The 15,433-nt window shown below is 41.8% G+C and overlaps 1 protein-coding gene across 1 annotated transcript in view; it reads left to right on the top strand.

The window, feature by feature from the left end:
* The first annotated feature begins 79 nt into the window (after window positions 1-79).
* The window catches only part of mRpS14 (mitochondrial ribosomal protein S14), a 29,719-nt gene continuing 14,365 nt past the window's right edge, over window positions 80-15,433 (top strand). The window contains exons 1-3 of the mRNA XM_076175684.1: window positions 80-177; window positions 7,116-7,271; window positions 13,910-14,013. Of these exons, the coding sequence (XP_076031799.1) occupies window positions 109-177; window positions 7,116-7,271; window positions 13,910-14,013 (329 nt within the window). The 5' untranslated portion in view covers window positions 80-108. The remainder of the gene's footprint in view (window positions 178-7,115; window positions 7,272-13,909; window positions 14,014-15,433) is intronic.

Here is a 15,433-nt window from a genome sequence, read left to right as displayed (position 1 = left end):
ATAATATATTAGACTGGTGTCAATTACAGTGTATATAATAAGCAAAAAAATATTAGGCCGTGTCCATCAAATATTCTAGATGGAACAGCGTCTCTGCAGACGACAGACATGGCTGCAGTGGTGCGTTGTGTGCACGCAGGTATATTGTGGCGCAGTTCACCTTTAGCATCATTGCAGGTATATTTAAACATGTTAATGGAATAGAATGACATGGGGATTTTGTTCTCAAATTTAACCTGAGGGAACTGTTGTATAAATATGAGATGATATAGTTGTTCCACATACAACCTTCCCGGTAGTTTAGTCAAAACACTGATTTGTTTATGTTTATTTTTCTGTCCTCTCGCAAGGGTAAACAAAATTGAGTTTCGAGACAATAGTTTGCCCTTAGAAATGAATTGTCAAAACTTGATATGCTAATTTATATGGACTTTTTGCGAAAAGAAATATAAAGAAGCCCAACGAAACTTATTTGTACATGGTTCTCGAAGGATCCGACCCTACCTTATAATTGAAATTGGAATAGTGATGGCCAAACAGCATGTGTCATGTGTGTGTTTTCCGATTATCATAAGGGTCTACGAAATTTAGTTCCGATACAATATATTGTCAATAGAAGTGTATTGTAAAAACTGGAAGACCCATGAAGCAGACTTTTAGTTATACATGGTTCTTAAGGGTTATGAACTTAAGGTCAAACCCTGCATGGCTAAATGATGCTTTGCCATTGCCATGTTGCTAAATAGAATTGTAGCGCAGTAGAAGAAATGCACTTAAAAATATTCAACTAAAGAAGTTTGTAGTGAAACAAGGAAAAAAAACTTACCCAGTAGATATAAAAACAATCATTGTATGGTCATAAAGATGAAGAGATGTACCTGAGGCTCTCATGCCATGGTTAAAAATTGTTGACAAAAAGTGACATTAGGTTCATAGACTCTTAGAATTATTAGCAGTGTGTTGCAAGAATTATCAGTAAAATTCCAGAATCCGCAAACATGGGTTGTTAATGTGAAATCTACATTGTCCAATAGATCCTAACCTAATTATCTAATATAGCCAAACTTAGTTATTCGTTAGGGAAAACAAATCTTTCAAATGCAAAAAAGAAAAATGTAAAATGTGTTTGCATGATAATGGAATAAAATGAATTATCATTATATCAATTGGAAGCACACAATGAGAGGCACATCACTTCACTTCATCACCAGTGCCAATACCTAGGTTTCACCAAGCAAAACCCCCTTGTGGCCACTCCTCCCATTGCAGACAGCTCCTAGCAAGATTGGCTGACTTGCCCCAGCTTTGAGTTGGGGTGTCCACTCTGTCTTCACCATTGAGGATTGTCTTTTGTGGAGATTATCCTGTGATTGGTATTGGCATTAGTGAAATGTGCTGCATATCCCTGTAGTTGTAGGTGATATATATGAATTATATTGAGATGGGGGTCGCCGAGTAAATGAGGTGGCCTTGCTGTGGATGTGCTGTGTCTTGCGGGATGCAGGGAGGACCCGTCATCCAGGAGGAGCCAAGATAAGAGGGAGGGAGGGGGGTGAATGGGAGTGGAGTATGTGGGGATGGAATGGGTGGGAGCGGATTTTATGCATTTGTTTTTTGGCTACTCTCCTCGTAAGGGGGAAAAGATTTTGGTAAATGTATGTGTATTGTAATATGTTTAGACCAATGTTGGGTATATATTGTGGTTCTGCAAGTTAGATGACAAAGCTGTCCAATTTCAAAACCAGTCAACCTCCATTAGTGGGAGCAGCAGTAATCACTTCGATACGATGACACCTAAGTAGGAGTCATGAGGCGTGAATGGGTACATGAGGATGCCGGCATTGGCGTCCTAATGATATATATATTTTTTTATAGTTGTACATGAGTTACCCCCAGATTCTGTAAACTGGTTTGATCACATTTTCTGTGTTTATTATTACTCAGAGTAAAAGAGAACAAGTAATACAGCAGTGGCTCTATATTTTATAATGCAAGTAGTGTGATGCGTCACTCATATGGCAGCTGATGCTGCGTGCTAGAATTTGACTTCTACTGAAGTGGTTAAGGGTCTGACACTTGGTCTATCTGAACTTAATATTTCTTAGACTTTATTACACATGAAGAGTTGACAACTTGTGAGTTCTCCCTGTTCCCGTAACACTTTCTACCAGTGATATGAAAACAGTTCATCAATAATACAACACAAACAACAGTCTAAACATTTTTCATTTGGAGATCTGTGGGAGGGCCTAGGGACAGTTGCTAGCCAATGTGGGTTATCCATTTAGTGACACTTGAGCCAGCAAATAATTCTTTTATTTTAGGCTTATACTGAAAATCACAGAACAGTTTCTGGTGTGATACATAATCATTCCAGTAGCACTCCATGATTCTTCAGATGCACTAGGTAGACTTCAAAATATGTATTCAAGTCAGCATTCAATGACATGGACATTGAATTTCAGGAAAGAATGATGGGGATTTACTTATTATAGTATTGAAAACTAAACTATTTAGTTGATAGCTGATCACATTGGATTTAACCCTGTATATAGTAGATTGCACTGAGTGGACTCATTTTTGTTACTTTTGGTGATTTCATCCAATACTTAATTAAAAAAACTTAAGCCTCCACTTGCACCACTTACCTGGGTGGCTGGTATATCCATGGTAGATGGTCTGGTTGATTCTGCATAGGTCCTGGAGTAGGCAAAGACCAATACTTGATCCTTGAAAACAATACTCCAATTCATTGCAATTTTTCCACAAATATTGGTCAGATATAAATTTCTAGTTTGGGCTGCACAATAAATCAATGAGTGACAAGAATGCAACAAGAAAAATACACCAGCAGCATACTACTCAAGCATTTATAACAACCTATCACCCATACCACACGAAATATCCACACATTGATGGCGTGGTAGTAACATTTGCAACTGCTGCTACAGTGGTCCAAGTTCGAATCCTGCCCAGGGCTGAAATCATTTCAGTATCACTGCCCTGCGAGTCATTACTTCAACTCTTGTGGACGGGAGTTGGGGTGTGTGTGTGTGCATGCAAAGTCAGCAGTATCCATAGATCAGTTATACATGAGCTCTGAGCTCTCTTCTGGGAGGGTAATAGCTGTTGATCATGAGTCAGACACGATCCAAAACCATGGTGAATCATGTAAGCACCCAAATAACTAAACAAGCTTTTCAAGAAAGACTGCTAGACTCAGTACTCCAACAACAACCTTGAGACATAAGCCTCACACAAAGAACCCTCCTATGCCTGACAAGAACCACTCTTGCACACCTATGCTCAGGACACCATCCAGCATTAACCTCTTCGATACAAGTCAAATATTCGCGCACACATCAGATTACCTGATGTGTGATGATGTATCACAATACACGCATGGCAAAATAGAAAGTTAATGCTGTTATACATGTTCTCTTTCACCCTGAATATATTTGTCACAAAAAATGTGGTCAAGCCTGTTCATAGAATACACAGGTCACATAACTACTACTAAATAAGTATATTCAGGAAGCAGATATTGGCATCCTTGTATACCCCCACTTGCAGCTCATGATGTATACACAGGCATCGTATTCAAGAGGTTAAGACTGTACCAATACAAAATAGGCCTGGCCACAGATTCAGATTGCTCCATGAAAGACACAGAACACCTTATTATACAATGTCTCATTAATAACAATTCCCAGACAACAACACAATATCTCTTCCCAAAGTGTATGGTCCCACATGGGGGCTGTTGCCAGTTTCCTGGAGGCCGCAGGTCTTCTGCAAGAGAGACCAGGGGCAATGCCAGAAGAAACAACACATGAGGATGGAGACTTCATTAGTACCATGTTTCACTTGTTACAGCTTTATTAAATATATAGTTTTGGTACACTTTTTTTTTGTTTTTTTTCTCTCTCTCTCTCTCTCTCTCTCTCCCAATGGCTATCAGGTTTGTTACAGCTTTTTTAAATATATAATTGTGGTAATTTTTTTTTTTTCTTTCTTCTTCTCTACCTTTCCTTTCCTTTCTTTCCCAATGGCTATCAGGACTGCAGTCCTTTCACCGCTTTCACTATGCCTCTCCAGACCAACCTGTCCTCCGCTGTTTCCTTCCAATTTTGTAGGTCAGGGTTAATGCGGGCCATGTCATTCACCACTCCATCGCTCCACCGGTACCTAGGTCTTCCCAGGGGGCGTCTACCCCTTATACTTCCCTCCATCACCATTTTTGGCCATCTTGTTGCCTCCATCCTGGCACAGTGACCGGCCCACCTTGCCCTTCTCCCACTTGCGACATTACACAGCATTTGCAGTTGTGGTACACATACCTGAGAATAAATAGGAAAATTTGGGGGAACAGGAGGGGATCATTGGAGCCTAGGAAAGATTAAGGAGGAGAGGGAGCAATTTTCAGTGTGCAGGTCATTTGTTCACCAGCGATAAACAAATGTGAAAGGGAAAGAAATAAGGTGAGGGGGCATTCGTCCACTGATGATGTACAAAATCGTGAGAGGAAAAAAGTGTGGAGGGCAACTAAGGATGGCTTTCCAATATATTGTTGGCAGCTGGAAGCAAAGGTTACGGGTGTGTTGGATCCCTGGATGATGGCTGTTTGGAAGCGCCCATCATCCAAGGATCCAACACGATTGAACAAATTAAAGGCATGTTCAGTATTTCACCCTACCTGATTTCTTCCGATTATCAATTAGATATTGGAAAGCTGTCCTAATTGCCCTCCTTTTACCTTTCATAATGTTGTCCATCAGTGGATATTAACCCCCTTAATATGATGACTATGTAGGTAGGCATTATGAGGTGTGAGTGAGTCTATGAGGATGCCAGAATCATATATTTATTTTGTAGTTGTAGCTGAGTGACCCTCTTATTTTGTGAACAGGCTTGATCTCTTTTTCAGTGGTTACAAATGTTTTGAGAGAAAGAAAACAAGTACAGTATAACAGCAGTGATTCTATATTTATAATGCGCGCATTGTGATGCATTGTCATACATCAGGCAGCTAATGTGTACATGAATATATGACTCGTATTGAAGAGGTTAACCTCTGAGTCAAATTCTCGCACGCAGCATCAGATATCTGAATTACAATAATTGATGCATCACAGTACTTGCATTATAGAATATAAAGTCACTGTTGTTGTACTCATTTTCTTTCACTGAGTAATAATAAATACAGAAAATGTGATCAAGCCTGTTCACAGAATTCAGGGTAACTCAGCTATGACTACAAAATAAATATAATCAAGACGCCAACACTGGCATTCTCACACCCAGTTGCACCTTGTGACGCCTATGTAGGTGTCATCATATGGAAGAGGTTACAAAGGATTACAAAGGTGGAGCATGCTGACAGGAGACCTTTTGGTCCTTAACTTGATTGGATGCAAAAAAAAAATTATGATAAATAGATAGATAAGTAAAAATTGGAGAAAATGGAGAAAAGTGGGAGGTGAGCCAGCTGTTGTTTGCGGACGACACTGCGCTTGTGGCAGGATCGGAGGAGGGATTGAGGAAGTTGGTGACAGAGTTTGGGAGAGTATGTGATAGAAGAAAGCCAAAGATAAATGTGGGTAAAAGTAAGGTGATGAGATGTACAAGGGGTGAAAGTGGCAGTAGACTGGAAGTGAGCATTAAGGGAGAGCGACTGGAGGAAGTGGATAGTTTTAGATACTTGGGTGCAAATGTTGCAGGAAAAGGTGGAGTGAAGGTGGAGGTAGAATGTAGATTGAGAGAAGCGAGTAAATGCCTTGGTGGATTGAAGAGTGTAATGAGGAATAGACATTTGGGAATGGATGCTAAGAGGAGACTGTATGAAGGGGTGATTGTGCCAACAGCACTGTATGGGGCAGAAACATGGAACATAAGAGAGGAAGAGAGAAGGAGTTTGAATGTGTTTGAGATGAGGTGTCTGAGAAGTATGATGGGGGTTACTAGGCTAGATAGAGTGAGAAATGAGGAGGTGAGGAGAAGAATGGGGGTGGAAAGGGAGTTGGGAGATAGAGTTGATGAAAGAGTATTAGGATGGTTTGGACACATGGAAAGAATAAGTGAAGAAAGACTAGTAAAAGAGGTATGGAAGGCAGATGTGGAGGGAGTGAACATGAGGGGACGTCCTAGGATGAGGTGGATGGATGGGGTGAAGGGGGCTTTGGGGAAGAGGGGAATGCCTGTTGAGGAAGGACGGGAGAGGACAGAAGACAGGGGTGAATGGAGAATGGTTGTATATGGATGATGTTATGATGCATGAGGTGGAATGGGTGGGGGGTGAGGTAGTATGTGTGAGCAAAATTTGATGCAGCCCGAAGGGATTTCTCCCCGTCTTCTCCTTTTATGCATGGGGGACGGAGAGGGGGGGGGGGGTCGCCGATTTAATGAAGCGGCCTTGCTGTGGATGTGCTGTGTCTTGCGACACTGCTTCTGACCCAGGGCAGTGGACAAGGTGCAGGGATGACCCATCATCCAGGAGGTGCTAAGATAAGAGGGAGGGTGGAGGGGTGTGGAGTGTATTCAGGGATGGAATGGGTGGGAATGATTTTATGCCTTTTCCTTTTTGGCTACCTCCCTTGTAAGGGGGAAAAAGCCTTGGTATATGTATGTATGTATGTAAATAAAATAAATGCATATGTATAGTTAAATAATAAACAAGTAAATAGAGTGAGTCCTCCTTATACAGTAATACTTTATCCGGTAAATTCACTGTTACGGTATTTGGTAATTACTATCCTTGATTGAATTTCCAGTAAGAAAAATTCACAGATACGGTATGCACTAGATATTTTGAAGAGGAAAGAGCAGGGAGAAGGTACATCTGCCATATCATATCATTACATGTTACATGGGTTTCGGTATGGTAATTTCAATTTGCGGTAAGGTTTTCAGGAACGCATATGTACCGTATAATGAGGACTTACTGTAGTAAATAATAACTAATAATAAATGAAAAGCAAATAATAATAAACAAACAGACAAATAATAATAAATAATATAAAATAAATGCTAGTCATTACAGCATCTTGCTTAGGTTAAGTATATTGATTCAGGACTTCTTGTACAATCATGGGGTAATAAGTTGGTCATTCTTTCAGACATGCAATCTTCACACAACTGCTTCTTCCCAGAAGTACACAGACTGGAAGATGAGAAAGGAGGTTCGGAATCGTAAAGTTCTCAAGGAGCATGCTTTTGAAAGGCTAAACATTAATGCATTAAGGAAAAACGATATCATCCCACCAGAAGTTCGGGTAAAGAGAAATTTGCATGTTTATGTTTCCATGTAGTTAAACTTTTGGATGAAATGTGAATTGTTAAATATATTATGTATCATTATTTTTTTACCCTGTTACCTCAAGATTCTTTTACAGAAGACCAAAGACCCTTTGGGTTAACCCATGGAAAACTACATGAAAATGATAGGTACATGGTTCTGTGCAGGGACCCATAACCCTATTATCCCATCACATTACATAACACAAGCATAACCATCTGAACACAATAAAGATTATATATACCAACTGTATACTACTATTAAAGGGGGTTCAGACCATTTTCGACCAAAAATATTGTATAAGTATGTATATACATTTTTTATTTACTATATAATTTTTATGTGTAGATATTTTTTAGAAAGCGCAGGGTATATGTTTCAAGTAACCAAAGTTAGAACAATACCATTTGATTGTGACAACAGCTCATCAAATGCATATGGTTAGACCCTGGGTGGACGGTGAACTAACACTATTATTCCATCATTACAGTAAACCCTCGATATAATGAATGATATGGGGACGGGTCTATTGTTACATCTGATGGAAATATCAGACATCCATTGTATCCCAAAGTTTGTCTAGTATTAGAAATTAGTAGGATTTGAAATTACAGTAAACCCTTAATAACGGACGATATGGGGACGAGTCTGTCATTATATCCAAAGATCTGTTATAACTGAGGATCCCTTGCTATAATGGATGAAGACCTATTATAGCAAGGGTTTGTCCAGTCAGATTTTTTGTCTGTTATATCCGATATCAGGTATATCGAGGGTTTACTGTATGGCTAATTTTACGGTGATGATCCCACCATTCCCTACTGGAGGCATTTTGGCAATCTTTGCACAGGGTTATTTAAGGAGGTGGTGGGGGGAAAGAGGAAGTGCCAATCTAAAAATAAATAGATAAATGAAGTTAAAATCTAAAACTAGGTTTATTTCCTTCAGAATTAAGGACATAAGAATGAAGGAAACTGCAAGAGACCATAAGGCCTACACTAGGCTGTTCCATTTCTATTACCACCTGTCATCCCCATCTATGAAGTTTTCTAACCATTTCTTAAAACAAAGGATTACAAAGGTGGAGCATGCCGACAGGAGACCTTTTGGTCCATATCTAGGTCGGATGTAAAAAAAATCATACATACATATACCAAGGCTTTTTCCCCCTTACAAGGTAGGTAGCCAAAAAGGAAAAGGCATAAAATCATTCCCACCCATTCCATCCCTGAATACACTCCACACCCCTCCACCTTCCCTCTTATCTTAGCACTTCCTGGATGACGGGTCATCCCTGCACCTTGTCCACTACCCTGGGTCAGAAGCAGTGTCGCAAGACACAGCACATCCACAGCAAGGCCGCTTCATGAAATCGGCAACCCCCCCCTCTCCATCCCCCCCATGCATAAAAGGAGAAGATGGGGGGAAATCCCTTCGAGCTGCATCAAATTTTGTTCACACATACTATCTCACCCCACATCCCCTGCCCATGCCATCTCATGCATCACAACATCATCCATATATAACCATTCTCCATTCACCCGTCTTCTGTCCTCTCCCGTCCTTCCTCAACAGACATTCCCCTCTTCCCCAAAGCCCTCTTCACCCCATCCATCCATCTCATCCTAGGACGTCCCCTCATGTTCACTCCCTCCACATCTGCCTTCCATACCTCCTTTACTAGTCTTTCTTCACTCATTCTTTCCATGTGTCCAAACCATCCTAATACTCTTTCATCAACCCTATCTCCCAACTCCCTTTCCACCCCTGTTCTCCTCCTCACCTCCTCATTTCTCACTCTATCTAGCCTAGTAACCCCCATCATACTTCTCAGACACCTCATCTCAAACACATTCAAACTCCTCTCTTTCTCTCTTATGTTCCATATTTCTGCCCCATACAGTGCTGTTGGCACAATCACTCCTTCATACAGTCTCCTCTTAGCATCCATTCCCAAATGTCTATTCCTCATTACACTCTTCAATCCACCAAGGCATTTACTCGCTTCTCTCAATCTACATTCTACCTCCACCTTCACTCCACCTTTTCCTACCACATTTGCACCCAAGTATCTAAAACTATCCACTTCCTCCAGTCACTCTCCCTTAATGCTCACTTCCAGTCTACTGCCACTTTCACCCCTTGTACATCTCATCACCTTACTTTTACCCACATTTATCTTTAGCTTTCTTCTATCACACACTCTCCCAAACTCTGTCACCAACTTCCTCAGTCCCTCCTCCAATCCTGCCACAAGCGCAGTGTCGTCAGCAAACAACAGCTGGCTCACCTCCCACTTTTCTCCATTTTCTTTAACCATCTCCAATCCCTGACCCACTACCCTTGCATTTACCTCTAGCACTACCCCATCCAATGTATAAGTTGAACAGCTAGGGCGACGTAACGCATCTTTGACGAAGTCCCACCTTTACCTCGAACCTCTCACTCTCTCCATTTCTAATCCTGGCACAAGCTCTACTACTCTCATATAAACTCTTGACAGCTCCTAGAAGCTTTCCTCCTATCCCATATATCTTAATCTCCCACAGTGCCTTTCTGTCTACAGTATCATTAGCCTTTTCCAGATCCATAAAAGCCCAAAAAACATCCTTCCCCTTTCCTATAGCTTTCTCACATATCTGTCTTACCACAAAGATCTGATCTACACAACCTCTACCCGTCCTAAATCCACACTGTTCCTCACCAATTACTCCCTCTGTTCCTCTCCTAATCCTCTCAATCAAGATCCTCCCATAAGCCTTCCCAACTACACTTAACAAGCTAATCCCTCTGAAACTACTACATTCACACTTGTCCCCTTTTCCATTGTATAGTGGAGCTATACAGGCACTCCTCCAGTCCTCCGGCACTCTACCCTCTCTCCAGCAAACATTAAATAACCTCACCAGCCAGTCTACCATCACTGTACCTCCTTTTTTTAGACATTCTGCATGGCATCCATCCAGACCAGGTGCCTTACCTGCTTTCATCATCTTAACAATTGCCTTCACTTCATCCTTCCTTATTTCTCCTCCATTTTGCTCACTCATCACGGTCATTTTCTTAGCATTTCCCACTGCAGCTATCTTTCCCACCCTATCCTCCTTCACATTTAGCAACTCCCTAAAATATTCTGCCCATCTTCCCCTTACTGCCTTCTCTTCCATTATCATCTCTCTATCTGCACCTTTTACCTTTTCTTCTCTACTTGATTCGCCTCCTCTTCCTGACGACACTGCGCTTGTGGCAGGATTGGAGGAGGGACTGAGGAAGTTGGTGACAGAGTTTGGGAGAGTATGTGATAGAAGAAAGCTAAAGATAAATGTGGGTAAAAGTAAGGTGATGAGATGTACAAGGGGTGAAAGTGGCAGCAGACTGGAAGTGAGCATTAAGGGAGAGCGACTGGAGGAAGTGGATAGTTTTAGATACTTGGGTGCAAATGTGGTAGGAAAAGGTGAAGTGGCGGTAGAATGTAGATTGAGAGAAGCGAACAAATGCCTTGGTGGTTGATTGTGCCAACAGCGCTGTATGGGGCACAAACATGGAACATAAGAGAGGAAGAGAAAAGGAGTTGGAGATGAGGTGTCTGAGAAGTATGATGGGGGTTACTAGGCTCGATAGAGTGAGAAATGAGGAGGTGAGGAGGAGAACAGGGGTGGAAAGGGAGTTGGGAGATAGGGTTGATGAAAGAATATTAGGATGGTTTGGACACATGAAAAAAATGAGTGAAGAAAGACTAGTAAAAGAGGTATGGAAGGCAGATGTGGAGGGAGTGAACATGAGGGGACGTCCTAGGATGAGGTGGATGGATGGGGTGAAGGGGGCTTTGGGGAAGAGGGGAATGTATGTGGAGGAAGGACAGGAGAGGACAGAAGACAGGGGTGAATGGAGAATGGTTGTAGATGGATGATGTTTGATGCATGAGGTGGAATGGGCAGGGGGATGGGGGGTGAGGTAGTATGTGTGAGCAAAATTTGACACAACTCGAAGGCATTTCTCCCCATCTCCTTTTATGCATGGGGGGACGGAGAGGTGGGGTCGCCGATTTAATGAAGCGGCCTTGCTGTGTATGTGCTGTGTCTTGCGACACTGTTTCTGACCCAGGGCAGTGGACAAGGTGCAGGGATGACCCGTCATCCAGGAGGTGCTAAGATAAGAGGGAGGGTGGAGGGGTGTGGAGTGTATTCAGGGATGGAATGGGTAGGAATGATTTTGTGCCTTTTTCCTTTTGGTTACCTCCCTTGTAAGGGCGAAAAAAGCCTTGGTATATGTATGTATGATCTAAGCTTTAATCCATTCTAATACTTTTCCTCCTATGCCATGGGCTTTGATTTTATTTAGTGGTCTGCAGTAGATCACCTTGTCGAATGCATTGCTAAAGTCAAGGTAAATAACATCATAACGATCATAGTTATTTGGTGCCTTATATACTTTATTGTAAAAAGATAGAAGGTTAGTCACACGTGACTTACCCTGGGAGAAACCATGCTGTGAGTCATGAATCAAATTATGTCTTTCAATGTGATCTCTGAGTCTATTAACTATTATTGATTCAAGTAGATTTTAATTAGTTCATTTCATGATCTTTAAAAAAGCAGATTTTGATTAGGGGCATACAGATGAGATGATGTGATCATTCTGACTACTGGAGGAGAAATACAACCTAAAATACAATAGATCTGCGAAATATTAACTTGTAATTTGATTTTTTGTGGTCTGACCCCTCCTTAATATCTACAACAACCTGCCTACTATATCACACAATATATGCACACAAAAACACATTCAAATCACAATACAAACTCTTCAAGTCCAACTACCAAATTCCCTATTCCATCAAGCACACCCAGACATCAACCCTACAGAAAAATTCCTCTCAAGGAAATCAAGGAGCTCTAGCAATCTTATGTTTAGGTCACCCTCTAAGACTAAGACAATACCAGCAGAGAATAGGCCTGGGTACATGAGCAAACTACCCTAGATGGAACCATCACATAGAACAACACCAGTCACCACTCTTACACTGTTCTACCATAACCATACCCAGGCTATTTACTGAGACCTTCTTCCCCCTTTATAAGAGAGGTGGCCAGTTGAGACACATGCCCACTCCCATCCACCACCCTTTTTACCCTCTCATCTTAGCTCATTGTAAATGAAGGGCCATCCATGTCTCCTGCCCACCACCCAGGTCAGAAGCAGTGCAGCAAGACACAGTACATCCACAGCAGGACCACTTCAGTTACATTGTGACCCTCATTCCTCAACCTCTTATGTGGGAAATAGAGAAAAAGGGGAGGAATCCCTTCAGCCTGCATCAAAATATCATCCATATACAACCATTCTCCACACCTATCCCCTGCTTTCTCTCTTCCCTACTCAACAGACATTCCCTTGTTGCTCAGAGCCCCTTTCACCCCAACCATCCATTTCTTCCGCAGTTGTCCCCTGAAGTTCACTCCATCCACCTCTGCCTTCCACACACTTTTTGCACATTTTTCTTCACTCATTCTTTTCTATGTGCCCAAACTATCACAATAATCTTTCATCAGCCCTATCTGCAAAGTTTGAATCGGTGGCCAGGCCTATTCTTTGTTGGCAAATTTTTAATGACAGTATGTGTCAATCCCACAGAACGAGAAATAATTGCTTCAAACAACTAAATAAAGATATGACAAAAAGAGAAAAAGCTGAGAACACATGAAAACTATTGTTGAGAAAACAGCAAACAAATGTGGAGTTCAATAAAGTCCATTAGAAACTCAGAAAGATACACAAGATAAAACCAGATACAGATGCCACTCCTCACATTTCCAAAAAAGATGTAGAATACATACATACATATACCAAGGCCATTTTCCTACTTACAAGGGAGGTAGCCAAAGTCAAAGGCATAAATCCACTCCCACCCATTTCATCCCCTCATACTCCATTCCTATTCCCTACCCCTTCCTCTTTTCTTGGCTCCTCTTGGATGATGGGTCATCCCTGCATCTTGGGTCAAAAGCAGTGTAGCAAGACATAGCTTTATGTGTAATTCTACATAAGTTCGCACTTTTTCGAACTTGCCTGATGTCTGCAGACAGTACACTCAACAGTGCCAGTCCACCATTTTACCGCAGCCATACTTTTTAATACAAAAGCTTGTATGACATGAGGTAACTCCCCTTGGTGCTAGATTGTCTCCAAAAGTTCTCCACCAAATTGAGGACTGTGACAGGTCAATGCATTTGCATCAGTAACCAGTCCTCATCATCCTCATCTTTGTCTATATTGTACACCCATCCTACCTTTTCCCACCATCTTGTCACGCATCCTCTTATTCCCCTGTGTTCTATTCTCTCCCCTATTGATATACTCTTCTTGTATCTATTTATCCAATATGAAATAAGATTAAAGTGCTCAAAGTTACCCAGTAGCAAATAATTTGTGATAGGCCTCAAGTGAATTTCAGTTTATGTTCCTGTGTATTGTATCATGTATTTTGGTGCTTTAAATTTAATCAAAGGTTGTAGGAATTACCATCAACAATATTTATCTTCAAGATGCTTATGAGTTTGTTTTTGTAACTGTCTTAAAGGTTATAGTGTTCCTGAAACAGATTATTTGTTACAGGAAATTGCTGACAAAGAAATTGCTGACTTGCCCAGAAATTCAAGTATTTCAATGTTGCACAAACGGTGTATAATTACTTCACGACCCCGAGGCCTTGTCACAAGGTGAGTGGTTTTCTGTAATTCAATTGTTGACCACATATGACTTTGGCTAGAGATCCAGGTGTGGCAGTGTATTCACTGTGAGACTACCTCCCAACCTGAAGAGTTGGGGGAGGGTCAAGCATCCTCAAGAACCCCCAGAAGAGGCTGGATGACCGTATTGTGAACAGTTGCCCAGGATGTAACACTTCACCCCATACCATACAACACATAATGGAAGACTGCATTATACACAATCATGCACGCAAACAACACAACATACACTCTATAAAGGATTTGTGGGAAAACCCAGTTTCGGCTGTAGCATTCCTTGGGGAGATGGGACTGCTCGGACAGACAGTCTAGTGAACGACAACAACAACAACCCCCCTGCTACCTGCCCTTATGCAGGTGTCATCAATCCCTGAGAGCAGCTTTGTTACCCAGGAGAGGACCACAACTCTTTTTTTTTCCAACAATGCACCTTCACATTTTTTCTTCACTGAGGGGTGATTATGTGGCAATCTTCCCTCATCACCTCTTATTGGATGGAGATGTAGAGAGCACCCCTGGGCCCATCACAAACTACACCTGCCCAACATGCTCCAAACCCATCACCTTGAGCTGACAGACAAGGGGCTCAGTTAGTGCAATTCATACAAAAACTGGGCCCATCTCACTTACACAAACACCCGGACATGTAAAACAATACACAAATACCTGGACCTGTTCTACATGCCCATAACCTCACTCCCACTGTCCCACTCCCAACTTGCTTCTTTACTTGCACCCCCACCCTTGCCATCCACTTTCTCTCCAACCACTCCTCTAACCCTGATCCTAATCCTACCCACTTGCACTCCAACCCTGCACAGCAAAATACAACATGTACAGAACACACAACATAAAAAAAACTAGAACACTTTCCCATACAACACAAAATACATGTTGCCATCATACAAGGAACAAAACTGCAACTCTCACAAAAAAGAACCTGTATTTCGTAATTTCACCACCATCAGACAAGGCCAAAAGGACAGCAATGTCAGTGGACTTGTCACCCTGATCCACCAATCTATCTGTTTGGTGGACACAAGTACATGCATATACCAAAGGCTTTTTCCCCCTTACAAAGGAAGTAGCCAAAGAACAAAGGCATAAAAACCACTCCCACCCATTCCATCCCGTACATACTCCATTCCCATCCACCCCCCTGGATGACAGGTCATACCTGCATCTTGGTCACTGCCCTGGGTCAGAAGCAGTGTTGCAAGACACAGCACAAGTACCCCCGCCAAAACCCTCCTCCCTCCCACAGACAGTACCACTGAAACCCAATCAGTCCTAATCCGAACAGGTAACTAATCCACAATCACAATAGTTACATGTACACCACCACCCCTAATCATCCCCCACAGTTCCAAACAACTTTAGGCCTAACCTC

This window comes from Oratosquilla oratoria, chromosome 37 (genome assembly GCF_046742065.1).
Source record: "Oratosquilla oratoria isolate Oo_2021 chromosome 37, ASM4674206v1, whole genome shotgun sequence".
NCBI lineage: Eukaryota > Metazoa > Arthropoda > Malacostraca > Stomatopoda > Squillidae > Oratosquilla > Oratosquilla oratoria.
The sequence above is the reverse complement of the archived record's forward strand: the minus strand, read 5'-3'. Positions and strand labels throughout refer to the sequence as shown.